The 27,296-nt window shown below is 46.8% G+C and overlaps 1 protein-coding gene across 5 annotated transcripts in view; it reads left to right on the top strand.

The window, feature by feature from the left end:
• Positions 1 to 27,296, top strand: part of MDGA1 (MAM domain containing glycosylphosphatidylinositol anchor 1) — a 196,645-nt gene that overhangs the window by 84,964 nt on the left and 84,385 nt on the right. For all 5 annotated transcript variants that reach the window (XM_043511602.1, XM_043511606.1, XM_043511605.1 and 2 more), the window contains 5 exons: positions 22 to 218; positions 3,587 to 3,719; positions 10,319 to 10,588; positions 11,042 to 11,371; positions 15,271 to 15,564. In XM_043511602.1, the coding sequence (XP_043367537.1) occupies positions 22 to 218; positions 3,587 to 3,719; positions 10,319 to 10,588; positions 11,042 to 11,371; positions 15,271 to 15,564 (1,224 nt within the window). The remainder of the gene's footprint in view (positions 1 to 21; positions 219 to 3,586; positions 3,720 to 10,318; positions 10,589 to 11,041; positions 11,372 to 15,270; positions 15,565 to 27,296) is intronic.

The raw sequence follows: 27,296 nt of genomic DNA, 5'->3' as shown, positions 1-27,296 counted from the left end.
CCTTCCCACCCTCCCTTCCAGATCTAGATGAGCCCATTCTCACCGTCCACCAGACCATCAGCGATGTACGTGGCAGCTTCTACCAGGAGAAGACTGTCTTCCTCCGGTGCACCGTCAACTCTAACCCTCCTGCTCGCTTCATCTGGAAACGGGGTGCTGAGACACTCTCCCACAGCCAGGATAATGGAGTGGATATCTATGAGCCACTCTACACACAGGTGAGAGAGACATCACCCACCCCCAAACCTAACCACTGGCTTGTGTTGGCAAATCACCCACCAGGACCTGAAGATCATCATGGGTCCATCCCTACCATGCCTGGAGGGGAAATGTTGTCCTCCTCCTGGCACCCACCATGGTTCCCCAATAATTCAGGATCCCTACAGAGTTTGTCTGTGGGTGATGCTTATCTCTCCCTGCTTGGCTTGTTGCGTATGCTAAGGAGAGGGTGGTAGGAGAAGTGTGGATTGCAAAGAGCACTCCCAATACCGAGGTCGGTGATGGGTCAAGAGGACTCCACCGCCTGCAGAACTTCCCCTAAAGTGTTTGGTGTAGACAAAGGGAGAGGAGTGGTGCATGAGGGAGGATCATAGCTGGGAATTTCCTGTCCCACCATCAGATTGATGCCTGTTCCCAAGGAGCACTGCGGCCTCTTTGGGGATGGAGCCAGGGATGGCTAGGCAGGAAATCTCAGGAATCCAGGCCAGGTTATTCTGTTTGGTTCTGTTCCTTAAAGAGAGAAATGGAATCCAGTCCATAGGCCCCCGGTACTCTTCCCCTGTCCTCCCGTCTCTCCAGCTGCATGTCCTCTAGCCTCCCATTGCTGCACGCATGCTGATGAACTCTGAGAGCCACATGCTCTGTTCACAGCCAACAGATTTTTAGCCCTTTTCCCTTTTGGCAAACTGCCTGTGAGCAGGCCAAGGTTTTCATGTTTGTGTCAGTTACTCCTTACATTAAATGAAGAGTTTGCGGAAATTAATTTGAATGGTTGAGATGATTCACTGAGCGGGCCATGTGATTGGTTCCCTAAGTCATGTAGCACGGTTTCTGTTCCTGATTGGATACCATACGTCTCCTATTTATAAAGAGTGTTTCTTGTCTGGAAATAAGTATGGGTGTTTGTAATTGCTGGAACTGACAGTGCTAATAATGAAGAGCTTTTCCGAATGGCAGCATGTGCAGCCCAAATACACATATACTCTTCCTCTCTGTTTCTCTCTCTTTCCTCCTCTCCCCCCACCTTAATATACAAGTAAAATTCCTCATGCTTTCTTATGCTTGTTTCCTCCCCCCTCCACACATTGCCCCTTAAGTCCCAGTGTTTTTCTTCTCTGCAACTGTAGTGGTGGTGGAAGGGAATGCTCTTGGGTAGTCTGCCATCCAAAGCATTCTGGGAAATGGTGCCCTAAAATCTGCTATGGATTTTAACGCCCCTCAGTGACTGCCTTGCTGATACTGCTGAAGTTGGTTAATGAGGCAAAACGACGCCATGAGGCAATGAGGAGGAGATGGGGCGAAAGCGTAGTTCTTGAGGGGATAGCTTCATCCCTCACATCTCGCTGCCAACCCAAGGCCCCTGCAACTGGGCCTGGAGCAGATTCTGGCCAGGTTTGATTTTTTTTTTGAGCCATATCCCAGGCAATCTCTCAGTTATTGAGGCATTGTTCATAGTTTATTGTAACAAGCCTTCCCTGCATGCCATGGAAATGGGCAGTTGGAAGAAAAAATGAAAGAGAGATAGGGACAGAGAGAGCACAGCACTGTGGGTCTGTGATAGATTTTTTAAAAAATATATTGTAAGTCAGTGCTGCTACTTTGGTCTTGAGGGGATTTTCCATCTAGTCCAGTGCTGTCTAATGTCCAGTAAGGAAATTCCAGGCCTTAGAACATCACCTCCTCCTTAGGCTTTCCCTTTTCAGGGTGTCTGAGGCTGACTATCAGGAGAAACTGGATAATGGTGAGATCTTAGGCTGTGGAATAGTGCCCTCCACAATAGTACAGGTCAAAGAAATTCTCTTCTGTGTTGCATCTGTGGGTTCCTGTCAACGGACGTCCCTGCCAGCATGGGTCATTCCTACAGATGCCAGCTAGAGGGAAAGTGGTGTAGGATTGCCCTATTTATGCAGCGGTGCCCTGATTCTCCTCTTCTTTCTACTGGCTTAAGCCAGAAATTGAAGTTAGCAAAGTTACATAGATATAAAAGTGGTGTGATAGCAGAATCAGTCTTGTCGCTCAGAAGCCTCATGTTTAACAAATCACAGTTCAGTTACACTTGTACTATTGTATTCTCAGCCAGTCAGGCCACATACACTGGTGTCAGTATAAGGTTTTGATGGCTGACATTTTACAAATGAGCTAAAGGCTTAACAGTTTATGCTTTTGTAAACTGATTTACAATCTAGGTTTATACACATTTACTGGACCCTACATCTACTGATCAATAAACTGGATGCATATGAACCATGTGTAAATCACTAGTTGACATGCACATTGTAAATGCCCTTGTTCATGCAGCATAGCAACAGATCTCCAGGGAAGTGTTTTTCACTTGGGTATTGGTCTCCTAGGAACTTATCTTCTAATTCACTCAGGTCAGATACTACATGTTCAATGTATATTAATGTTTGTGAGCTCCATGTCCTGTCCCATGCAGTCATCTCGGGAGGATTTGTCAAGCAGATATCTTTTCACGTTTACAGATTTTTATTTAAAAAATCTGTAAAAAGAGATTTACACAAATGAAAGGACAAAGGCAAACGGTCATCATAAAGGCATATGAGTTAGAGGGTACAAACCATGGGGTGCATCTCAGAACTTCCCATAAACGTGTCTCATAATTGTAAATATACAGAACCCATATCATGTGCATTTAACGGAGTCATTCTGTTTCTGCTGTGTGCCAGTGACTGACAGTGCCAGAATCTGATTTTAGTTACACTTGTATGAAAAATCCAGGGCAACTCCATTAAAGACAGTGTCAATACTCTGGAAATATACCAGCATAAATGAGATTAGAATCTTGAGCAAAGAGAAAATAAAGGTTTGATCATTTCTTTTAATATTTCTCTTAATTACCCTTTCTTTCCTCTACTGCAAATTTTTACAGTTTAACTGTAGAGCATATATTTAGCCAAGTATTAAAAGACTAAGAGCTGGAATCTGATCTTGGTTACCCTGGTTTTATAACATTGTGATTCCACTGACTAGAGCTATTGCTGGATATCCCAGTGTGAGATCAGAATCTAGCTCTAAGTAGTTAAGATCCTTTCAATCCTGCAAGATGATCCTGACAGCAACTGACAAGAGATTATCTATAAAGCTGCTCAGTAATGCTTCCAGGTAGCTGCTGATTCTATTTATTTATTTAATTTATTTAAACAATGACTAGTGTTGGAATTATCAGCACAAACATTTTATTGCTTCTTTTACAAAGGAATGAGGGGCTGATACAGAGAGGTCCTGGGTGCTCTCAACTCCCATTGATCAGCACTTCTCAGAATCAGATCACAGATTTGTAGCTGAAAGCTGTTTGTTGTACATCTATCATTCAGTTATTCTGTTCCCCTTCTTTCCAAACTCCCAGGGTGAAACCAAAGTTCTGAAGCTGAAAAACCTGCGACCACAGGATTATGCCAGTTACACGTGTCAGGTGTCCGTCCGGAATGTCTGCGGCATCCTTGATAAGTCAATCACTTTCCAGCTCACTAACACAACAGGTAAGAGAGCAGCAACAGACATGCCTCTGGGCCCTGAGCACCTCTTGCTTGCTGATCAGCTGTCCTCCTTCCAGGGTCTGGTGAAGTGGGATCCAATCCAATACCTATTAAAGTTAGTGGATAGACTCCCACTGACTTCAGTAAGCATGGCATCAAGTCCACAATACAAAACTTAGCATGAGCCAAACAAAGAGTTGGAGCAGGAGGTGTCCAGCAGTCCTTGGAATTCTTGTGAGCTCTCAGCTGCCATGGCTGGTGGGATGTCATGAGAACAGTTTCTATTTGGGTGTTGAGGGAACTATGTAGATTTTTAACTAGCCAACAAAAATAAAAGCAACTTTCCTGATTTGCTTTTTGTACAGTTGATATCTGGGAAAATGCTGCGTGAACTTTCCCACAAATACTCCATACAATATTTGGATGACTTTGCTCCACCCTGATTCACACTCCTTGTGCAGCTGCTTTCCAGAACCACTCAAGCCATCAAGTTCTACAGGCAGGGATGTCTGTGGAAAGCAGATATCAAAACAAATTTCACAACCACATGCACAAATGTTCATGACAGGAATGCTTGAGTCATCATCCAGTCAAGGAACAGAAAAAATATCATGTGATCATTCAGAGAGGGCCTGACTAATTAACAACAGAATATCGTATATCAAATCTTTGCAGATAGCTGGTCACAACCAACAGATTAATAAAAAACTAAAAAGTAAAAAATTGTCAAATATTTTAAATAATGAATAAATATGAGAAAATTGCTTTTTTTGCTTTGGAATATTATGTGATCAAAGAAGAAACTGAACTAATTTCTGTAATGTCATGTAATGTACTATTCACGTAGCTCTAATATAATCCCTTGTGTCATCTCTGTACAATGAAGGCAGAACTCTTGATGGTGCCAACTGTTGATGAGAAATAGTTAATACTGTAGAAAATTATGTTTATTGATCTAACTGAGCCTAGGGGCTGAGACAATGAAATGTTTTTAAGTATAAATAATTTAATACCTTAAGAAAAGAAAAACATAGGTTAAATATTAGGGGGAAATGCTCCTAACAGTGAGATCTCTGCAACTGTCTCAAAAGGTGGAAGCCCCATCACTTGAGTCCTTTCAAACTAGAGTGGACAGAACAGTAGAGCATTCATTATAAGACACAATCCGGCCCTAGTCAAGGGGAATGGGGTCTCATACAGCTTTTCTAGCTCTGACTTCTGAGATGATATGTTTATAGATTTATAGAATCTCATTCCTCTTCAGAACCACGGTCCCCAGATAATTGCAAAGAAAGCTTCCCCAGCCCCTTTATTGAATGAACAAGAAAGCAGGGTTTTCAAGCTGATCAGATCTGGTACCAGTACATGTGCCGTACATGGCTAAATTGACTCAACTTTTTAGCTACTTGCACCACATCAACATATGGCCCATACAGTAGATGTGTGTAGCTCTCTTGCTATATATAGATATGTATTCATATTTATACACAAACAAATATAAAGTCTTTCTCCTATATATGTATGAATAATTTTTTAGATTCTCTCTGATCTTGCATAAATCTCTTCCTCCCATCTTCTGCTCATGCATTAGTAACTTCCTTGTAGCATTGGCTGTGTCCAGAATTCTGAACAGCCTTATTCATGATGTCTTTGCTTCTGCACCTGGAGAAAAACTCAGGGAGCACAGAGGTGCGTGGAAATCAGTTTTTAAGTATCTATAGATCCAAATAATATGGACCTTTGAGGGGAAGTGATGGGTCAGGTCAGAGAATCTTCCTTCCCCGTCTTGTTTGCTGCTCTTTTGCCGTTTGGCTATAAAAGTGGCTCCTATGATTCATCAGGGGCCCCTTGCCACTGATTGTCTGTGGTGCAGATCTGTACTTCTCCCTGCCAGGGAGTCCTGCGCTTGGCCCTGATGGTTAGGAATCTTTTTTTTTTTTTTTGCTGGCTTGGCTCTTCGATAGTTACCTTGGGCAGCAGCTGAGTGTTGTGGTTGCAGCACAAATGTCAGCAGCACCAGTTTCAATTCCTGTTCTGTATGTGCATCCTCCCCTTGCAGGAGTTTTCTGCCTCCTCTTCCTCCTCCTTCTTGATGATGCTTTTAGATTCTAGAGCTCGGAGGTTGGCCCAGTGGGTCCGGCTGCAGAACTCAGTCCTGTCTCGGGGCCGGTTTGTTGCAGCCGTGTGTTGGGATCCAGCTGTGATTGGGGAATGCCTGACATTTTCTCTTTTGATTTCTGAAAAGTTAAGCAGCCCAGCTGGTTAATTCTCCTGCAGTTTTACTGCAGCAAATTGGACTTCACAGGGAATTGAAAGTGACTCTTTGTTTTTAATGGTCCCCTTGCTCCACAGCAGACTCTGCCAGCAGGTTTTCTGAGCCGAGAACAAAAGGAATCGCCACGGGTTACAAATAAATGAGATTCATCTCCTGCATAACAATGGCTGCATATTGTTATCGTCCATCCGCTGACTAGAGGAGGATGTGATCCAATCTCAGCTCCCAGAGCTGGGGCTGGGTTCATGCTGGAGAAGTATTGCCTTGAAATGTGCAGATGGTCATTTCAAAGGTTCCTCCTCTCCTGATTACACACACGAACAAGCTGCCCTGAGGAAGCAGCTGCCCCATGAGGTCATATTTTCTGAGTTACCTGCACATAACATGTCCTTACCCTACAGGATTATAGCAGTTAGGGCTGGTCAAATAAGTTCAGGTAAACTAAAAGAATAGCCCAAAATCTTTACCAGAACCCGAATGAGATCTGACTCATGCTTCACTGCTGCCTCCCTTCCCTCACCTCCACCCCCCGCCCAAAAAAAAAACCAAAGAAATTGATCTCTGCCACCTTCCAGGTCTGCCTAGGGGGAAAGACTCTCTACCAAGACCATGAGTGCAGATTCTACCAGCTTGGCCAAGGAGAAGCAACTTCCAGCCAAGACCAGTTCAGTGTCGGGGAGGTGACTACTATTCAGTATCAGCTGGACAAGACCAAAGGTCTCTTGGCTCAGGGCAGCCTTACGGATGGTCTTGTACTCTGTGTCATGTCTGCATAGATTGTGGCAGTTCGTCCATCCAGAATGAGCCAGACCACCCTATTAGGGGCCTCTTTGGATGTGTGAAGCCCCCTCAGAGCCTAAAGTCGCCACTGGCAAATACACAAATCATTTTTGCTCCCTATTATACACTGGATTTGATATTTATTTTCCAAAACTCCAGGTTGAGAGACCTTCAAGGGACCTGACCTTCAGCCATGGCCCTGAGAAATCAAAGGAATTAAACCCTGTGCCTCAAATTGATCCTTATGGCTGGCAGCAAAAGATGACACCCCTCCACCCCCACACAAATATACAGCACTTGCACAGTTAACCAGCTGCTCCCTGTGCATGTGACAAGAGGGATATTGGCCACTGTTAGAGACAGGACACCAGGCTGCAGTGCTCTGAGCTTTCTGGCTGTAGTTATGCTGCTAAGTTATGCTGTCTGCATGGAGGAGAGAGCAGCCCCCCTAACCTTGTTTGTATGAGCCGTAATTCAGAGATCCGGCAAAGCTCATTAACGCAGAGTCCGGGGAGAGGAGAGGCAGAAATAATGATGCTGTTAAATCAGGCTTCATGAATATGTAACAACGTCTTATTTTGCATTATTATGGCTGTTACTTAAAAAGCACTCTCAGCCTTTGTGCTGTTGCCGGTTGCTTTCTGAGCTCTGTCTGGAGCCAGCGATGGAGCTGACAAGAGGCGTTAAAGGGCCTTTCTTGAGATGAAGTGGAGAAGGCAGAGGAAGCTTTAGAGATCAGTTCCTGGGGAGGGCAGGAATGAAAGAAACCAAACACAAGGGTGTGAGCATCCAGAAGACGAGGAGCTGCGTGTGCACTTTGAATTGGTCCAAGTGTTCACCTGTGCCATAAAGGGGAGGCCATCTGGGTTGTACCCCAAGTGTGTAGAACCATGTATTTGACACATGCAGAGAACCAGGAGGGGAGCCACAGTGTTTAGCACCAGCTGGTGGTTGGGATATACGACCATGAATGATCTAGACCAGCAGTTCCCAAACTTAATTGGCTTATGTACAGCCTTCTTTAGTGATATTTGAAATATCACGAGCAAATTTTTTCTTTTAGTGCCCACTTCTTTTAGGCCTTAATAGGCATAAGTGTTTCTGGAGTCATAGTAAAATAGATTCCTACAGAAGTCTGAAGTGTTAGATTACAGCATTTTTAAACATCTCAAGTTTTTAGACAGTGAATAAAAAAGAATAATCAATTATTATGTCTTCCTTGTAATCTGAGCAACACAAAACATTTGTCAAATGACTTGATATATTTTGGTATGCTGCTAAACAAAGCCGGTGGCTTCACGTTTTAATTTGTCTCATTTAAGTCCAAAGTTTCTGCTAATTCTTACCTGGATTATTGCAGAACATAATACAAAGGTGTCGTCTTCTATTGACAATATGTCCCTGAACTTCACCTGGACACCAGGCAGCTCCAGCTCCAATTCATTCTGGTTCCAATGCTTCAGGTTCCCAGCTCCCCTTCAGTTCCTCCTGAACCAGGGAACTCTGCCAGTCTCACTGCAGCCTTTGGCCTCTCTGAAGAACCTTTCACACAGATTTTCTCCTTCTCTGGTCCCTGGACCCAGCTCTTGCTCCCTTTGTAAGGAACTACACAGCCTTCCTTCATGGGGCTGTGCCATGATTCAAGCAGGCTTCTCCAGCCCACCAGTATCCAGATTCCAGCCTCATTCCACAGAGCCTCCCTTGGTCCTTGGATTCACACACTTCTTCCCCTTGCTGCTGGCCTCCCCACAGCCCTCCTCCTTAGGGCTGGGTTCTGATTTAGGCAGGCTTTCCCAGTCCACCAATCTCCCTTCTGGCTCTCATTCTGGTGAGCCTCTCTCTTAACTCAAAAAGAAAAGGAGGGCTTGTGGCACCTTAGAGACTAACAAATTTATTTGAGCATAAGCTTTCGCGAGCTACAGCTCACTTCATCGGATGCATGTTAAGCTTATGCTCAAATAAATTTGTTAGTCTCCAAGGTGCCACAAGTACTCCTTTTCTTTTTGTGAATACAGACTAACACGGCTGCTACTTTGAAACCTCTCTTAACTCAGTGCTCCCCTGCAATTCTTCTGTCCAGGCTCTCTGCCCTCTACTACTCCTGGGAGTCACCTAATCTCTTAAGCTGCTTCCTTAATACCTGCCCCCATTCTGCTGCTCCTTTGAATACCTGCTTCCTTAAAGGGGCCATATTGTGAAACAGGGCTTGGCTGGTCCTGGGATCCACTCCCCTTTAAAGGGGACAGACCACCCTTTTACAGCATACCACTTTCAACAGGCTCCTGTACCATCAGTGGCACATGTACCACAGTTTGGGAACTCATGATCCAGACAAGTTCTGTTCTTCCATCCCTTGAGGCTGAGCCAGCAGGCCCATAGCAATCAGAAGGAAGGTTGAGTGCTTGCCTCAAGGTTAATATGACCTATTTCAATGAATCTCTTATTTTCATATCTTTCCCCGCCATCACTCCTTCCACTCAATTTCCGGTGTGCTGTTTCTATAGGCGGCATAGAGATATTTGCAGTGACTTACACAACATTTTCAGCAGGGGGTATGCAGAGGCTTAGATAGGAGCCACAATGCAAGTAGCTGAGCTTTTATTCCATCTCATAGTCTGTAGGCCCCATTTAAAGAAAGGGGGAAACTGATACAGAAAGAGCAAAATAAATTAACCTCTGTGCTGGGGATTTTGATGTTGTTGTTGTGAAAATAAACTTGGCATTGGTTCTCCATTTCTTTGTCATCTTGGCTGGTAATGTCCATCTGAAGCCACAGTTACTTGAACTGGGAGCAAAAATCAACAAGCCTTAGGGCCAGATTCTCCACTGCTTCTATGTTGCCAATTGTACTTATGCAAAATGGGTGTAAAATACTACTATTCTGATTTGGAGTGGAGAATTGGGCCCTACATCTATAACAGAGCCATAGCACCTAGTTAACATGCTGTTACAATGTTCAGTGTAGATGGGACCTAACCACACTCCTAAAAATTGGACTGTTCAGGGTCTATGCTGCAATCACAAGGTGTCATTGCAGCTCATGTAGACATACTTAAGCAAATTGTTAATCTCATTAGCTCAGTCCTGGAGCAGGGAAGCTGCAGCAGTGTGTGCTTCAGTCCACTGGAACCCTGGGTAATTATTCATGGAGCTAGCCCATGCTGAAGCATGCACTGCTGCAGCTTCACTGCTCTAGGACCATGAGCTAGCTAGATTCAAGCTAGCTCGGGTATGTCTACCCCAGCTGCAGTCCCACCCCGTGATGTGTCCTCAGTTTTGGATCTCCGTGAGGTCCTGTCTACGCTATGCCTTTTAACCCCATTATGGCCTGGTCCCCTGACTTGGTTAGAGATGCAGTGTTGATGGGGTCCTAGATTCATACACATCATGTTTTTAATGAACTCATGTCTAGCCCACACTCACCCAGCTTGGCCCACTCTTTCCCGAGAACAAAGTGAGAGTCTCTCCATTCAGATAGAATTGAGCAAAACCCAGGCTGGTGTGAGTCTCCTCAGAGCTCATTAGTGTTTCCATTTTTCTCTTCCAGCTCCACCCGCTCTGAAGCTGTCTGTCAATGAGACCCTGGTGGTGAATCCAGGAGATAATGTCACTATGCAGTGCTCCCTGACAGGTGGCGACCCACTGCCTGAGGTGGTCTGGTCTCACTCACCCAGCGCTATGCCTCACAACAGCCTTATTCAAGAGGGTAACCTCACCATCTGGGGGATCCGCATGGAAGATTCAGGCTACTACAATTGCACGGCCATCAACAATGTGGGAAACCCAGCTAAGAAGACAGTGAATCTGCTGGTGCGATGTACGTCCTTCCTCTGCATGCACTTTTAGGGCGAGACTCTGGGTTACCAGCACACGTCATTGTTCATTTAAATAGGGGGTAAATGTGCTACTCCAGCAAGGGACTGGTAGCACTGACTGGAGAAGGCACTGTGCAAGCTTCCCCACCTACAGCTCTGCTGATGCACCTCACTCATGACTCACAGCACCCATGGTTATTTCAGTCCTGTCCTTTCACAGCTCTGCTGATGCTTCCTGGTCCTGACATGCAACACCACAGCAGGCCTTGGGGGTGTGGGGCCCTTGCTTCACATGGGGATTTCATTTAGGCATAGGGCTGGGGCATCCCTTTACCCAGAGCATGTGGAGCCATTGCCTCCCATTGGACAAAGGGTAGATACCTCACATGGGAATCCCCTTTGGGCACAGGGAATTTTGTCTTCACTAACTGGCTTTGCACCTGTGTTCATCCCAGCCATGAAGAACGCCACCTTCCAGATCACCCCTGACGTGATCAAAGAGAGTGAGAGCATCCAGCTAGGGCAGGACCTGAAGCTCTCGTGCCACGTGGATGCCGTCCCCCAAGAGAAGGTAGTCTACTTCTGGTACAAGAATGGGAAACCGGCCAGGGTCTCGGACCGACTGCTTATTTCTAGGAATGACCCTGAGCTCCCACCAGTGACCAGCAGCCTGGAGATCATTGACCTGCGCTTCAGTGATTACGGCACATATCTGTGCATTGCGTCCTTCCAGGGGGCCCCCATTCCCGACGTCAGTGTTGAGGTGAACATCTCTTCAGAAACAGGTGAGCCTCCTCCATGGAGGCCTGGGGCTTTGAGGGAGTCGGGTCAGGGGTCACAATATGGATTAGAAACATGAAACCAACATATTCTTTCCAGTCCGAGCTCTCGAAGGCCCTCAAATGAGCCTTGACTTCAAGTGTAAGAGCTCTTGTTCCTTCCACTTGGAATGACAGCTATGCTGTGTGACTTGTAGTATCCTGAGATGATTCCTCTCGTTTTCCTGATGAGGAGGCTGGACTAAACCAAAGAGAGCAGCCCCAGCATGCCACATTTTATGCGGGAGCCAGTGTGTGCTGGGCTGGATGCTGTGGGCATGTCTCGTGAGTGGCCAGTGACCCAGCTGGGATAGGTGTGTTCTAAAGTAGCTAGTTCCTTCCTTTAATATGGAGTCTCAATGGGTTAGTTTCAGACTTCTAGTGACTTAAGGCACAACATGACTGAGGATGTCTGATTATGGATTGGGAAGGTCCAGATTGCAGCCCAAACCAATCTCGGAAAGAGATGGTTTTGAAGAAGCCCTGGCCAAGGGCTTATCATGAAGGAACAGCGAGGGAATGGGATTTTACCAAATGTCCCAACGCTGGTGGTTGTGGGGAAGGAGGTAGTGGTCTTTCACCTCTTTGCATGGCTTAAAAGAGACACTCTCTCTGATATTCTTCCAGAGACTGAGATGGAAGGACCTGGCTTGTGTCCATGGGAGTGTTCGGTGGGAGCTGTGTGGTGTGTCTCATAAACCTTCATCCCATGAACAGCTTTAATGTTTAGTGTCCTAACTCTAATCCTCAGGACATCTCTTGAATATTTTCTGCAGGAGCCCAGACACTATAAATCTAGCCCTCTTTTCCCTTCTCCCTGTAGAGTCAATGGCAAAACTTTGTTATTGGTTTCAGTGGGAGCCCCAAATCTGTCAGTCGTTTCTTTAGAGCTGGAACATACAGATCAAGACTCTTTCAGTTTTGCTAGCAAAACATCAGGTCAGATTCTGTTCTCAGATAAACCCATACAGTCGCACTGCCATCCCTGGGATTGCTCAAGTGTGACTGAGAGCAACACTGCACCTACCTGTAGCTAAATGGTGAGAGAGCCTGAGGGAAGTCAACTGGCTGCAGAATCTGTCCTGATTTTTCCAAACTGCTCCAGAAAGTTTCCTTTTTCATAGTGATGTTAACCAGCTTTGGCTGGTCCCGAGTCCTGTCCTTGACCGATCTCAGTCCCTGCCTTGTCTGTGCCCTTAGCAGAAAGTGTTGGGATTGGCTCTTGTTTTTCTGACAACCCCCCACTCTGCAAAAATCCTTAGCAATCTGCTCCAAAGGGAATGCCCCCCGATGCTTTGTGATAATGAGATACTGAGCACTTACTGTGTACTGGGCTTTTCAGCATTAAAGAAGTTAATTAATTCATCCTCCTAACAGCCCTGGAAGGCAGGGGAATGCTGCTCCTCCTCTTTTTACAGTTGGGAAAACTGAGGGACAAAATGACATGATTTGCTTCAGATCCCATGGTGAGTTAGTGACAGAGCTGGGAATGTAAGCCAGATCTGGCTGTACCAGTAGAGTTTAGAGAATACTTCTCCAAAAAAAACAACCCCCAATAGCTAATAGAATGTGTGCAGCGGGGTGACTACCCTGCTCCTAAAATAGAAGGGGTTAAAAGCAGCCCTGGAGAGGGTTGTGGCTGAGGATGGCTGATTGGGGAAGCAGCCGCAGCTGGGCCATGCTCCAATCAGGCCCCAGCTGTCCGTGTAAAAAGGCTGTGAGCCAGAGGCCTAAGGAGTCTCTCCCTAGGCTGGGAGAGAGCAGGGCCTGCCTACTTGCATACTGGAAGTGGAAGTGGAAGTGGAAGTGGAAGTGGAAGTGGAAGTGGAAGTGGAAGTGGAAGTGGAAGTGGAAGTGGAAGTGGAAGTGGAAGTGGAAGTGGAAGTGGAGCAGGGCACTCCAGGCTGGCAACTCCCCAGGCTGTAGGGCCTAGTCCAAGGCCCATAGAGGCACTGGGAAGCAGAGGAAGGTAGCAGGTCCAAACCCCCTTGCCTATGATGAGTGGCCTTTACACTGTAGTCTGCCCCAGGGAGCGGGGGCTTGGTGATGACTGGCAGTAGCCCAGACTGAGGCAAGGTGGGGCTAGTGGTTTGGGGGTCCCCCAGGAAGGGGAGACCCAGAGGCAGAGTGGGGGGTGCTGCCAGGGGGCAGAACCCAGAGAAAGGGGCACTGGGGTCTGTGAGGGACATGGGAGCCAGAGCTGTGCAGATCACTGGCCTGCAGAGGGTGCTTTATGCTGGTAAGAGCGAATTCCCAAATGCCCAGCAGGAGGTGCCGCAGGGGTGAGTCCGCTCCTTTACACTGTAATAGCTATAAGGTTGTAGGCGTAAGATGGCAAAGGTCTGTATGATCATAGAGTCTGTCCCCACTACAAAGGCTGGACAATATCTGCTGTATGTATGTAGGCACTGGCTCAAGAGTTAAAAAACCTACAAGAAGGTGGCTGTGATGGCCTAAAGTTGCTACAATCCCGCTTCCGCTAGCAGGAGCAGAAAGGGCCAGCAGAGCACATAGGGGGTTGGCTGGGAGGAGAACATGGTGAGGCTGATTGAGGAATGTGGCAGTTTGAAGCATCCCATCGATAGTCACTGCCAGCTGGGCTCCTCTGGAGCCAGGGAAAGTAAAGCTGCTGTCTCCAGCCAGAACCCCAAGTGAGGGCAGGCAGCAGCACCATCACCTGCCTCCCTTCAGGCTGAATCCCCCTGTCCTGCACACACTGGGGTAATGGGGGATGTTTGTTCATGCTGGACATCTGGCCCTCTGTGTGCATTTAAGGAGCAATAAAGACCCTCCCCCGTTCGGCTTGAACCCGTTGAATTTTTCCCCAGAGCCATTATATTGAAGCAGCAAGGTGGAAACTGCTCTGCATTCCCTGGCCATCTGCTGCCACCCAGCAAAACAGGCCCCCATTCGCTGAGATGGCCCTCTCCAGTGGGAGGCTCAGAAGAGAGGGCTTTAATTAAAAAAAAATCTCCAAATACAATTTGCAGTTTTTCCCTGTGGTGAAAATTGCCTCTCGCCAGGTGAGCATCTGCTGGCGGAGCTGACTGGTGGGGCGGGGGGGGGAGGGGCAGCGCTCTCTTCACACCAAACAGGAGAGCATCTGATGAGATTTCATGGCCCACAGGGGACCTGTAAATTGAAAACTCAACTTCTCTGGTGCATAGAGAGTTCACTACTAAAGGAGACTGAGGCCAGAGCCATCTTAAATATGCTCTTAATGCAGTTATGTGTTGTATGTGTGTGAAAATCGTCCCAGTGCTCTCTCTCGTGGGCAGAGGGTAAACTGAGAAATAGTGGCCAGTTTGGATTGAGGTGGCTCTGGAGGCTGGGAGTGGAATATATGAAGCATGCGCCTGTAGGCTACTGTCTCCAATCCAGCCCGTATAAGGAGATTGGATTTGGCCTCCCGCTTCTGGGCTACAGATGGGGAATTAAATGGCTAACAAGATTGAGACTAAGATGTGGAGTCTTCCAGCTCTAGATTATCGGTTCTAGCCTGGTTTAGGCTGATAGTGACTGACAGTGTTTGATAGTAGTTCACTGATGTACGTGAAGTGAGTTGAGGTGTCCCATCACAGCTGGCACTTTTTGTTGGTGCTGGCACACTCAGAGGCCATGGGGATGAAACACTACTCTCCACCTAGAGGTGGAACCTCCAAGAGATGGCTGACATTGGCTGGGGCAGAGCATGGGGAGCTTTGCTCTGGCACTACCAGTGCCATTCTTGATTGGAGGGCTGCAGTCTCCAGAGCTGCCAGTATAACATCCTTTCCCACAATTGCAACCATCCTTCAAAGGTTTCCCTCGTGCTCTGCTGGAAGGATGTTACCTTGACAAACAGTCCCTTTCTATCTTCTTTTTAGTGCCTCCAACCATCAGTGTCCCCAAAGGCCAGTCCACCATCACCGTTCGGGAGGGCTCCAGGGCTGAGCTGCAGTGCGAGGTTCGAGGGAAGCCCAAGCCACCCATCATCTGGTCCCGGGTAGACAAGGAGGCCCCCATGCCCTCAGGTGCCATGACAGTGGAGACTTATGATGGGAAGCTGCGCCTGGAGAGTGTTAGCCGAGAAATGAGCGGGACCTATAAGTGTCAGACAGCCAGGTACAATGGCTTTAACATCAGACCCCGGGAAGCCTTGGTACAGTTCAACGTGCAGTGTGAGTATAACCGCATGATTCTGTAGCTCCTACCTCTGTGCCAGCATGTACTGGCACCTTGCTAAAGTCTGGGCAGGTGATGCTTATGGTGCTGCTCTCCAATAGGATTGATGTCTCTTTTTTGGATTGAGTGTGTTTTATCTTGTGGACTTTGAAGGGTTTATTTACCTGACATCCACGCAAGAGGAGACATGCTAGCCAACCAACAACATATGCCAGCCAACCGTGGGGTCTGTTGATCCACTGTTGGTTGTGTCACTTCACTTGTTAACGTAGCAGTTGCCTGTGTGTGTGTGTGTGTGTGTGCGCGCGCGCGCATATGTTACCCACACAAAAATTACATTAAAAGACCATTATTAGGGTTGCAAAGACAAGCACTCAGAAGCTAGGAAATGCCAGAATTAAGGTTTCTTGTTCAACCTTGATTCAGCCTTCTTGTACCTCTGTATTATGATACAGTCATTAATTACATGATCATATATTACTTTTTCTATAGGACCCTTCCTGCCCCATTCAGGATGGACCTGTTCTGGGGATGAATCAGGGTTGTGTAATGAAGAAAACTGTTGTAGGTAGGTCCCCTGCGTCCTTTGGTGCAGAAGTTGAAAAGTGCATAGTGAATGAGGCAGGGGACTGCAAGAAGAGAAAGCATCGTCTTATGGTTAAGATAGTTGAATGCTGCTCTGGAGAACTGGATTCTATCCCTGGCTCTGCCACAGGGTTACTATGTGATGCTAGTCAAGTCACTTAAACCAGACTTTTCAGGGGTGGTCACTAATGGTTTGTTCCTCATTTCCAGGTGCCTGACTTGACATCTTGTGGTGTGGTTTGCAAAAGCGCTGAACATGCACAGCTGCAACTGAAGTCAATGGGAATTGCGATTTGAACATATAAACTGCTATATAATGCAAAGTACTCTTAAAAATCAGGTCCTAGGTGTCTCAAATTGGGCACCCAAAATTAGTGAATACTTTTGTCCTTAATCTTGCTGACCCAGTTCCCTCTCTAAAATGGGGATAATGCCACCCACTTGCCTCACAGGCGTGTATCAATGAATTTATTTTCACATCTGTGAAGCACTTGGTTACTACCGTGATGAACCGCATAGGAAAACCAGTGAGGAAATTTGTCTTCAGAGCAGGGTCTGAATAGTGTGCAGTAAATAAGGTCTGGGACCACACACTGAACAATGAGGAGAAAACAAAACCTTGGATAGTTACTCATGAAGTGAGCACTGTCTGTTCTGCACACAGAATGAGACAGGAATCCTGTGGGGGGGGGGGGGAACCATGTTGTCATGTAATTAAAGACTGTTGCATAACCACGTGGACAAGAGGGTCAAATTAAGCTTGCACAGGCAGCCTAAATTCTGGTATTTTCAAATTTTGAGTGCTTGACTTTGCGACCTTAATACTGTTCTTTTAACCTCGCTTTTTGTGTGTGTGTGTGTAATTTCCTAGCTTTTAAAAAAGCAACCTTTTTTTAAAAAAAGGGGGGCAAGGAGGAGGGAAGAAATTCCATCGTGTGGCATCATATTAACACCCACATGGGTCATCAGCAGGGTTTTAACCTTTAGATCCATCATACAGGCCTTTGCCACATGAGCTAATAGAATAACTGATAGCGGTAGTAGGTTGTCATCCTCTCTGTGGACCAGCACGAGAGGAGGATGGGGAACATTGCCAGAGGATTTCACAGATATTTGTTGACAGCAGAGGAATGGTGAGACTCTGGAATCTTGAGATCTGTGGAAGGAAGTGTGCTCAACTGAACAGAGTCCTCTTCCCCCCCCCATTCCCTCCAAGCATGACACCCTTCTGCTCCATCCTATTCAACCTATTTCTGTACCAGTTCTATCTCTTCCACTCTTTGTCCAAGTCCCCATTGTCCTCACCTAGCCAGTTCCAATCTCCACCCCTCATCCCTGTCTCCTTGTCCAGCCAGTCCCAGTTCTCCCCCAAAACCGTAGAACCTCATCAGATCTGTATGCCTCACCCTTTAATTCTTCTCCTCAACCCTACTAATTCTCAGTCCCAGTCTCCTTGCTTAGCCAGTCCCTCCCCGATCCAGGTTCCTCAGCCAGTATCTGTTTTTCCCAACCTGCTGGCTCCCAGTCCCCTTGCCCAGCAAGTCCCAGTCTCCCCCATCTCATCTTCGTTTCCCCTCTTGCCCCCACCAGCCTCTAGTCCCAAATTCCATCCCCACCCTGTCCTCTTGTCCTAATGTTCTCCCCCTGCACTCCCTGATCCAGCTCTTATTTACTCTTATTGGAATCGGACAGTTTGCTCCTCCAGACTCTCTGGGCCTAGCAGGGGGACCACTGAGAGCAGATGAGATAGAGGCTCCCTGCTTTCTTCGTTCAGATGCCTGGGCCTGGTATGGCCCGCAGCTGCCCAGAGCTGCAACTACAGGAAAAGTCCTACTAAGACCTGCAATGAAAATGCATGGTGCAGATGGAATCTTCAGGAAATTTAGCTGCCAAAACTCTGTCTTTACTGAGTATGTGCAGACTGTGACCCCTCCCCCGACCCATGCTTATATCTTGGCCAAATTTGGGCAGATTTTCATGGGGATAGTGGAAGACACATCTTTGATTTAAAAAAGCCAAATTTGAAGTCCATGCTCCAAAGTATAGGGGGTACTAAAGCTTCTCAAAGAGAGGTTGCCAGAACTTAACATGGGCAAAACAATGTGTTATTCCAAGCCTGGTTCTTGGATGTGGCAGATCCATTTTGGCTGGAATTCTTTCTCCTCCTTCCCTCCTCCTCCCACACACACCAAAATCAGCCTGACGCAGGGCACTGGTATGGAAAATTTCAGCTTGGATCATTAAAGTTAGGCAAAGTTGCAAGCAACTTAAAATAGGAAAGTTCAGGTAATATTAATAATGGACCATGCTATCAACCCTCCTATAATACATATATACACACACACACGCACATAAACAGGCAGCAGGAGAGTACTGAGTGGTGATAGGGATATTGCCCTGTACTGCCATCTTTGCTGGTGCCCATGTCATGCCATTCTATTTAGATGCCTTGTTGCTCAGTGATACCTCCCTCGGCAGACGAGTGAGGCTGTTCAAATTCCAGACTGGAGTGTTTAGAAGGTATTGGCAATGTTCTGATGTGTGGAGCAGGTAGGGGTCTGGGATAATCTGTGCTCCCCTCTTAGTAACAGTATCTTCATCAGTCAAGTGCTGCACTGGGTGTAATTCAGATAAGGAGAATCCAAGCCTAGCTCCTTTCGCTTCCCAGATTAAATTGAAGACTGTGCTGAATAATATTGAGTGGGTTGGAGGGCTGAGGCCAGGGTGGTAACCCTGATATAGAGCTAGTCTCATCAGGAAAGATTCAGTACTGAACTCCTGTGAAGTCCTCTTGATGATGTGGCAAGCATGGGATTGGTGGAGAGAATGTTAATTTGCACTAGCCTGCACCATCCATGGGCTGTGACTAAAGTGCCTAAGTGCGTAGCATAGTCATTCATCAAACACCAACCCCTCTTCCCCCATCCTCCCTCTGTCACCGTTCGAGAAGGGGTGAAACATACTCCAATAACCTGGACGAAGTTGAGCAGACACACACATTCAGTTTCTTGCTGTCGGCATCTCCCGTCAGCTCCACGTAAGGACAAGCAACAGTGAATTTTATTTGGATTCGGGTTTGACCCACATTCCACTGGAAGCCATGCATGATCCTAGAAATTAACCTCACCCTCCATCCCCTCCACTTCTTCAAGACTGCAGTCTTGGCCAAATACTGAATGGGTCACAGGGACTGAACTCACCAGTCCCACTCACAGCTTGGTTCCTCCAAGGCAGAGCAGCATGGCAGAAGTTTGCAATGCCACTGCTTGCCTGTCCATTTTGTGCTTAAGCAGTGGACTTCAGTCTCAGGTGCTGTCCATCTGGCTCCTTTTACCAGCATGAAATTCTAGTTGTTGAGGTTTGTTTTTAGTGAAAGTGGAGCAAGGCCCAGAGTCACCCCTGTCCCCTAGCTAACAAACAACCCATCTGTTTATCCAGTTCCCTTTTTGTGGAAAGAGCCGGGTGCCCCAGCAGGGGCTTGCTCTGGTTAATTGAAATGCTATTCTCCAGTGCGGGCAGCTCATTAGTTTTGTGGCTTGCTCTGGAATTCTAATCTTGTCGGAAATGGGAATCGTGCGGCTTCTGAAGCCTCTATGATGAGCGTGTTCACCCCCCACCCCCGCTCTCCGAGCCTGCTCCTTCCACCTGAGAATCCACTCAGGTGGGGGGAGGGAGTGTGTGTTTTTTGTGAGCTCCTTTTGAACCAGCTTACACAGGGGAGAGTGAATTCTGGGTGATAATGTGGTTGTTTTGCTGATTTGTTCCAAAGCTAAAGTTGCAAAATCAATACGGCAGATCTGATTAGATGTCAGAACCTGTTTCTCTGTTTCTTTTTTTTTTACCCATATAGTTCCATATTGTGATGAACAGCCCAGAAATGAGCTTTGCTAGCAGTGCTGCAATATGGGAGAGAGAAAAAGAGATGGGAACAAACCAATCTGCTGCCAAAAAAGTGGTGTTTTGATTCCTTTTTTTATTTATATATTGTGAAAGTGGGAAAAGTGGTTCTCCTTTCATGGTGCATTCTGGAATTGGCTAAGGGCAGCTCTGTGACAGGCCATACAGTCTGTTTCCTGGACTCAGCAGCTCTAGTGGAATAATAGGTTTACAAGAGTGCTTTCCGGCTTTCATCTCTAAGGCTAGGCTGAGGAAATATGGTATAGTGGTGAGAGCAAGGGAGTAGGAGAATCAAGACTCCCAGGGTTTGGGTCACAGCTTGGTGTGACTAAGTCACTTCCCATCTCTTTGAAAAGGAGATGAAAGTGACCTACCGCACCAGGTGAGAGTTAATGCCACAAAGCACTTTAAGATTCTTAAATAAAAGGGGCTATAGAAGGACCAAGTATTATTATAATAAATATAAAACTGTTCAGCGGCTTGTTTCAAGGCTCGGTAGTCACTTTCAGAAGAAGCACAGTTAAGCACAGTATATGTCATAGATGCATATTAAAATTAAGGACAGACAACCAGGTTCAGATAGAGATAGGGCTGATCCACAGAATATGGGCCTGGGTTAGTACCTCTGCAAAATTCAGCTGTGTTTAGAATCCAAAGTGTGGTTTGGGCCATCTCAAACAGAGAGCAGCAGTAACTAGGATCTTGTCTTGACCACGCATCCCAAAGCCAGCAATAACATAGTAACTAATCATGAAAACTATTTGACCTCTGGATTTTAAGTATCCTAAAAGCAAGACAAAGAATCTTTAGTTACCAAAAATGGCAGAGGTTGATTTAAGTTCTAACCTCTTTGAAATTATTGTCCTATGTCCACAGACATGACATTTTGTTAGATATTTGCATTGTGGTGTTGCACCAAGATGTAACAAAGCAAACTGTATGATGTTATATCCTGGGTGCAGTATCCTGCCAGGATAATATTATGTTAATCCAAATGATTTTCCAGTCCTGAAAGCCACGCCTAGTTTGTAAGATGTAGGACAGCTCTGTCACAATCTGAATCTACCTATTCCAATTTCCACCCACATGTCACACAACACCAGAACATCTATTCCAGAATGTGTCCTGCTAATACACTGGATAAGATCAGTTGTCCATCTAATTCAACTGCCCCTGGTAATGGCCTACACTTGGCACTTCAGAGCAAGACATATTGCCCTATGTGTCGGGGCTTCACTTACCATGCTGGTGCCCCCTTCTGGTTCTCTTGGTAATTAGCTGCGCAAGTTGGTATGCCTATTTCTGGTAATGCTTTACCTGCCATCACTTCTGCTCCCAGGACCCCATCGCTCCAAGGACCATGGCATGCTCTTCATGACACAGCCCTCCTGACAGGTCACAGTCTTATACTGCCCGGCTGAGCTCTGATTGGCTGTTCCTCACAGCCCTTCTACTATTGGCTGCTTCTTGTGCAGCTTCCCTAGGGCCCTCCCTTGCATGCCGGAGTGGGTGGATGCCCCATCACACCCTACAATACAACTGACCATGTGTCTGGGAATTCCGTTCTGGACCCCAAAAGTCAACAGCTTATGCATGAGAACTATTGACCTTTATACTCTAAATTGTCATTTTTTTTCATGCTAAGGTTCACAGATCTGTTACAATGGGTGCTTCAGCCTACTTATAGCTTGGGGGCGGAACCAGACCACTCAGTCCCTGGCAGCAGGGAAACACCCCATTCCCTGAAGTTCCCTCCATTTTTTTCTGCCTTTACAGCAGCTGGTGGCTCAGCCAGGCCTCCCTGTTGCAGCACTTTTCGGAGGGAAATGCCAAACTTTATATCCAGTGTTTAGACAAACAGTTTGGCTCAATAATGTGTTTAATTCCCAGCTGTGTCCCAGGGCTGCATTTACCTTTTGGGGGGATTGTCCCCTCAGTTCCGATTCCTCTCGGAAGCATCTGCAGTGGCTGGAGCAAGCTGAGAAAAGCCAGAGGGGAAGGGGCTGTGTCTCCTGCTTCACTCCTTTATTGACTGTCTCATTACGGAGCATGGCCCACTTTCTGGGCAGGCCACAGTTTTCCTACCATGACCCCTTCCCCAGGCCGGAGAGGAGCGAGGTTAAACTGGATAGGCCCTCTCTGCTGGACAAGATGCAGCACTGACTGGGTGGGGGTTGCTTGGCCCCTCCCCTGGCCCCAGCAGGAAAGGAAGTAGGAGGGATTGAAAATGAAAATTTGGATGAACTGATTATTGGTCTCGTGGACCACCAAAAATAAATCAACAAATAGAACTTACTTTACTGGCTGGTGAAACATCCATTGTTAAACCAGTGAAGCAAAGCCTTGTGTGGCCGTAGCCCAGGAGGGCTTTATTGTGGGTGTATAATAGCGTCCAAGCGAAAAGGTCAAGTCTACCTAGTATAATACTCTCAACGTACTCAAGAGAGGACAGTTTGTGCAAATCTCTCCATTAAATGCTCCATTAGTGCATCCACCTTATTCCCAACCTTGCGTACTCATAGAGACCGACCTTGGAACCTCTGTGCAGCACTACCCAGATGGAACCCCTACAGGAGGTGTTGTTACTTCCTATTCACTAGAGCAGGCTGCCATGTTGGGAGCTTCTCCTTAAAACTCACCTCGAATTGTACTTTGAATTCAGGCAGGTAGTCCTCTCAGCTGTCACAGCAGTCATGCCTGAAGTAAATTCAAGAAATACTCCTCCTTCAGTTAAGCATCGAAGTCCAGTCATTAGGAACGCTGACAGTCTCAGGGCAGAGCAGTCGTGTCTGCTGCATTGAGACCTATTAGATGGCCATTAGTTCACCACATTTTGCATATTGGTCATCCAGCCTTAGCCAATGCCTTTCCTTTCTTTTGGCAGACTTCTTCTCCATGCCTTAGTGCCCAGAGGAAGGTGGAATAATTATGTATAAATCTCTCTCATTTTGGATGTCCATATTTAAAAGATAATCCTGCTTCACACTAGAGGCACACTGCTATGAAAATCCCATTATAATGGATTTGAGGAGCTTAGTATGAGGGAGAACAAAAACATTTATCCATGCTTACCTGAGAATTTCCTTTCTTTGAGTAATAAGGTCCAGAGATCTGGCCCATCTGGGAGATAGCTGGATCATCAAGAATAGAGATGGAAAGTAACATCCAAAGGGTTTGGGTTTGTTGGGGAGTATTTACCCTCAACCCAAATCAAACCCAATCTGTAACTTAAAGTACATTTGAATTAGCCTGGTGGTAGAAGTTATCGCAACTAGAAGAGAGGCAGGGCATTTCCCTACTACTAGCAACAAGAAAGAAGAGTTAGTTGGTGGTTAGGATAATCGCTTAGGACTTGGGAGACCCAGGTTTGAGTCCCTGCTCTGCAACATACTTAGTGTGACCTTGAGCAAGTCATTTAACTTCTCTGTGCCTCAGTTCCCAAATAGCACTGCCTTACCTCCCTAGTGGTGGTGTGAGGATACACACATTAAAGGTTTTGCGGCACTCAGCTACTACAGTGGGGCCAGATAAGTACCTAAGATACATAGGTCTGGTTCTGCCCCCAACCTGCAAGCAGGCTGAACTGCCCATTGTAACTGTCTGTTTATTACTCAAAGGAAATTTTCAAGTAAGCACAGATACATTTTCCTGTTCTAGCTCACGCACCTGCAAATGTTGTTCCTGGTGACACACAGTTGCTTCATCCCTTTTTGGAATCCTGCTAAGCAGTTTGCAGTGCTGTACATCAGGCAAGTAATAGCCTGCATCAATTTGACCTGTTATCTGTGGTACTAACAGAAGCGCACAAGGGGAAGAAAGGGGCAAAACAGTAAATAAGTAAAAAAGCATCAGTGGATATACACAACTCAAAATGGAAATGCATTAAACTCTGCTTCAATCAGCTGTGGAAGCCACCCCTCAATGTCGGAGCTTTTTGCTGGTGCCCTACCTCCACTAAACCACAAGCTTGGCTATTCATTGCTCCGTTAAAATGCTCTCAAGACTTCCTGGCATGGAGCCTATCCTGGGGTTGGCTAGAACTGGGCTGTTGGCTCCATTGAACTTCCAACAGCTTTTTGTGAGTTTATGTGCAGCTAGTTGCAGAGGCATGAATCCATATCCCAGATCTGGGATGCATGACTGCTGGTGAGGTGACCCATATCTCCAACTCAGAGCTGCCTTCTCCATCTTACTAGATTTGGCTATCTGAGCTGGAGTTTGGAACCACCTGCTAAGAATTTTAGCCTTGGGCTGTTTTATTTGTTGTATTATCCTTTTAATTCCCTTTGTCTGTAGTCTGCTGCCGCAAAGCAGTTCTCCTGGTGACCGTTCCCATGGGGCTATGGCTACACTACAGACCTTACAGTGGCGCAGCTGCACTGATGCCACTTGAGCGCACCTAGTGCAGACTCTCTAAGTCAATGCGAGAGAGCTCTCCTGTCGACTTAACTACTCCAGCCCCCATGAGCAGTGGTAGCTATGCTGGCGGGGGAAGCTCTCCCACCGATGTAGCGCTGTCCACACTGGTGTTTAGGTTGGTGTAACTTACCTCACTCAGGGGGGTGGCTTCTTCACACCCTAAGCGAGATAACTTATGCTGCCAGAAGCTGTGGTGTGTACATAGATAACGAGGGTCAGAAGATGGCCCTCCTCCCCACCTTTCCATACCTGCTCCACAAGAGAGACCCTGGAGGGTCTGAGAGCCCCCGACCCCTGCCCAAAACTCTGGGGTTGTGTTTTTTTAGCATCCACATGATTAAAGACCAGCTGAGGTTCTGGGAAGTAAGATCTTTCCTCAAAGCCATGAAGAAATCATGCCTCATATATCTCCAAAGTGTTTGCAACCCTAGAGGACTTTCTTAGTGCAAAGGAGAAATTAATTACGGTCACATGCATGCCCTTGGACTGGTTCTCTTTAAATAGAATGGCAGCTACTCACAGCAGATGTAAAGTCTGATTCTGTGATCCAGTCCCGCTTTGTGATGAACACCTCCCCATGTTCATCCCCTGGCCACACTCTACAGTGGTGAGTTATGTGGTTTTAGTGAGCAGACTGATCTCGGGAGTGATATATGTAAATGCCTTTTCTAAGCGAGAGTTTAGTTGCTCCCTATGCTTCTGACTAAACATGCTGTGATCGACACCCAGTTTCTGTGCCTGGGAATACACTGCCCAGAGTCTGTGTATGCACGTGCAAATGCACATACCACTGCCCTTTGCTGAATAGTATTAGGACTGCACAGCTGTGTGCTATGGGCCATATGTTGCTAGTAGCTAATGGAGATTCTCCTTTAGCTCTAGTTGTAGTGGCTTGCCCTGCTGGGGTAGGGCTCAGTTCCATCCCTGCTATTGCAGTGGTGTTCCAGATGGCCACGGTGCAAAGTCATAGTGACACCCATGGAAACTTAGGTGACCATGGGTTTGTTATGCTAGTCAGGGAAGGTATGTACTGTCCAGCAGCCCTGTGGTGTAGGTGACCGAGGTCTTGACTGTTGCTCCATTGGCATTTTGGATTGACTTTTAGAAATGGATTGTGTCAAATCTGGGAGTTGGGTGACTGATCTGGATGTAATTCCTGCTGACTATAAAGCATCGTCAGCCTTTCCCTTCCTGCCAGCCTCATGGCATTGGAGAGGTGTTCCATTAGTTCAGCGCACTGTGCTCCACACCCTGTAGCCCTTTCTGCAATGAAAGAAGCTCCGTCCCTGAGATCTATGGTGGTTGCAGTCATAGCCTTTGCAGGTCTAAACCAGAGGATCCCCAGAGTAGCCAGTTCCCAGTCTCTGGCATTCAGTGCTGTGCTGAGCTGTGCCAGGGAGTTGCTCTTTGGAGGCAGTTTGTTCTGAGTTTTGCAGCATAAGAACTGGGAGGATTTAGACTTATTTAATTATGTTTCTCTTTGGTGTGTAATCGTTAGAACTCTCTGAGGGGCATTTCAGTCTCTTTCTTCTCTGCTTGTTGCTTCATGGAAAGGTTCACACACCCTACCATTAATGGGAATTTTCTTGGGAAGCCTCCTTTGTGCAGTGAGCTCTCTTTCGGTTTTATTTATGTGATTGAAATTGACCCAGCAAAGCTCGTCTGGACAGTGCTATGGCTGGGGGTTACCAGACATGGGGCAAGGTGAAGAAAGGGGTATCCAAATGGCCTAAAGGGGGAACACACGAGCAGTGGAGAGAGGGAGCCTCTGAAAGCAGTTTGGCAAAGCTGGCATGTTCCAAGCTTAGTACCAGATACATTATACTCGGAGAGGTAAAGGGACTGTCACTGCTGCTCTTGGCTGAGTGGCAGCTGTGAGGGAAGGAGTTTCGTAGTTGCTCCTGATACCCAAGTCAGGGCTCTGGGTAGATTAGTGCTGTCCTTGCCCACATATCCTAGTTGGGGTGGATACAAGACACCATATGGCAGCCCTGTATCTATATCTGGATGCCAGCAGGAAGGGCAGGGGAAAATGTCCCTGGGATAGGACACATGACTGCTCCTTGGCTAGCATCCTGCCAGTGCTTTCATTTGAACCCTTATGCAGACTGTTGTTCAGCCCGTAAATATCTTTGTGGTTGTAATGAGGGACTGAGGCAAAACTTGGTGTATAAATTCCCCGCGCTGAGAGATTATATTTGTTCGGTTCCAGATGAGAACTGGTTTAAATCTGTTGATCTATTTCTTGGTTACGGGGGAGGGGGACAAATACACTTTTCTATAAACTGCCTCGATCCTAATTTTTGGCCAGACTCTCCTGCAAAAAAGGATCTAATTTTATATGAGAGAGAGAGAGAGAGCACACTGCAGATATTGGGTTGGGCCGGTGACTGTCATTTTCTCTGTTCATACTGTGCCTAGCACAACAGGGCCCTCGCGTAGTGGAGGTCTCTAGGTGCTGCCATAATGCTCATAGTACTCCATCGTGTCAGATAGCCCTATGGGGATTCATGCTCCAGTAGCTCTCTTCCCTTGGCTGTGGCTGAGCCAGCTGTGTTAAAATAAGTCCCCGGATCCTCCCTGAAGCTTTGCCCCCAATCTGAAATCAACTCCCCTGAGGTTTGTGGATGTTCAGTTCTGGTCTAAATAGAAACTACACAGCTGGCACCCATCTCTAATCTATGTGAATGTTCCCAGGATGGAAAGGCTCCCTGGCCCATTTGTAGCATACCCAGCCCTCTGATGAGCTCCCCCACAGAAGGAACCACCATTTTGCCCAGGGCCTGTCTGGGCTCGGGCCATCTCCTGTGTTGTGGCCTGACCTGTA

This window comes from Dermochelys coriacea, chromosome 3, assembly GCF_009764565.3.
Source record: "Dermochelys coriacea isolate rDerCor1 chromosome 3, rDerCor1.pri.v4, whole genome shotgun sequence".
Taxonomy (NCBI): domain Eukaryota; kingdom Metazoa; phylum Chordata; order Testudines; family Dermochelyidae; genus Dermochelys; species Dermochelys coriacea.
This window is presented reverse-complemented; position numbering and strand designations above follow the sequence as displayed.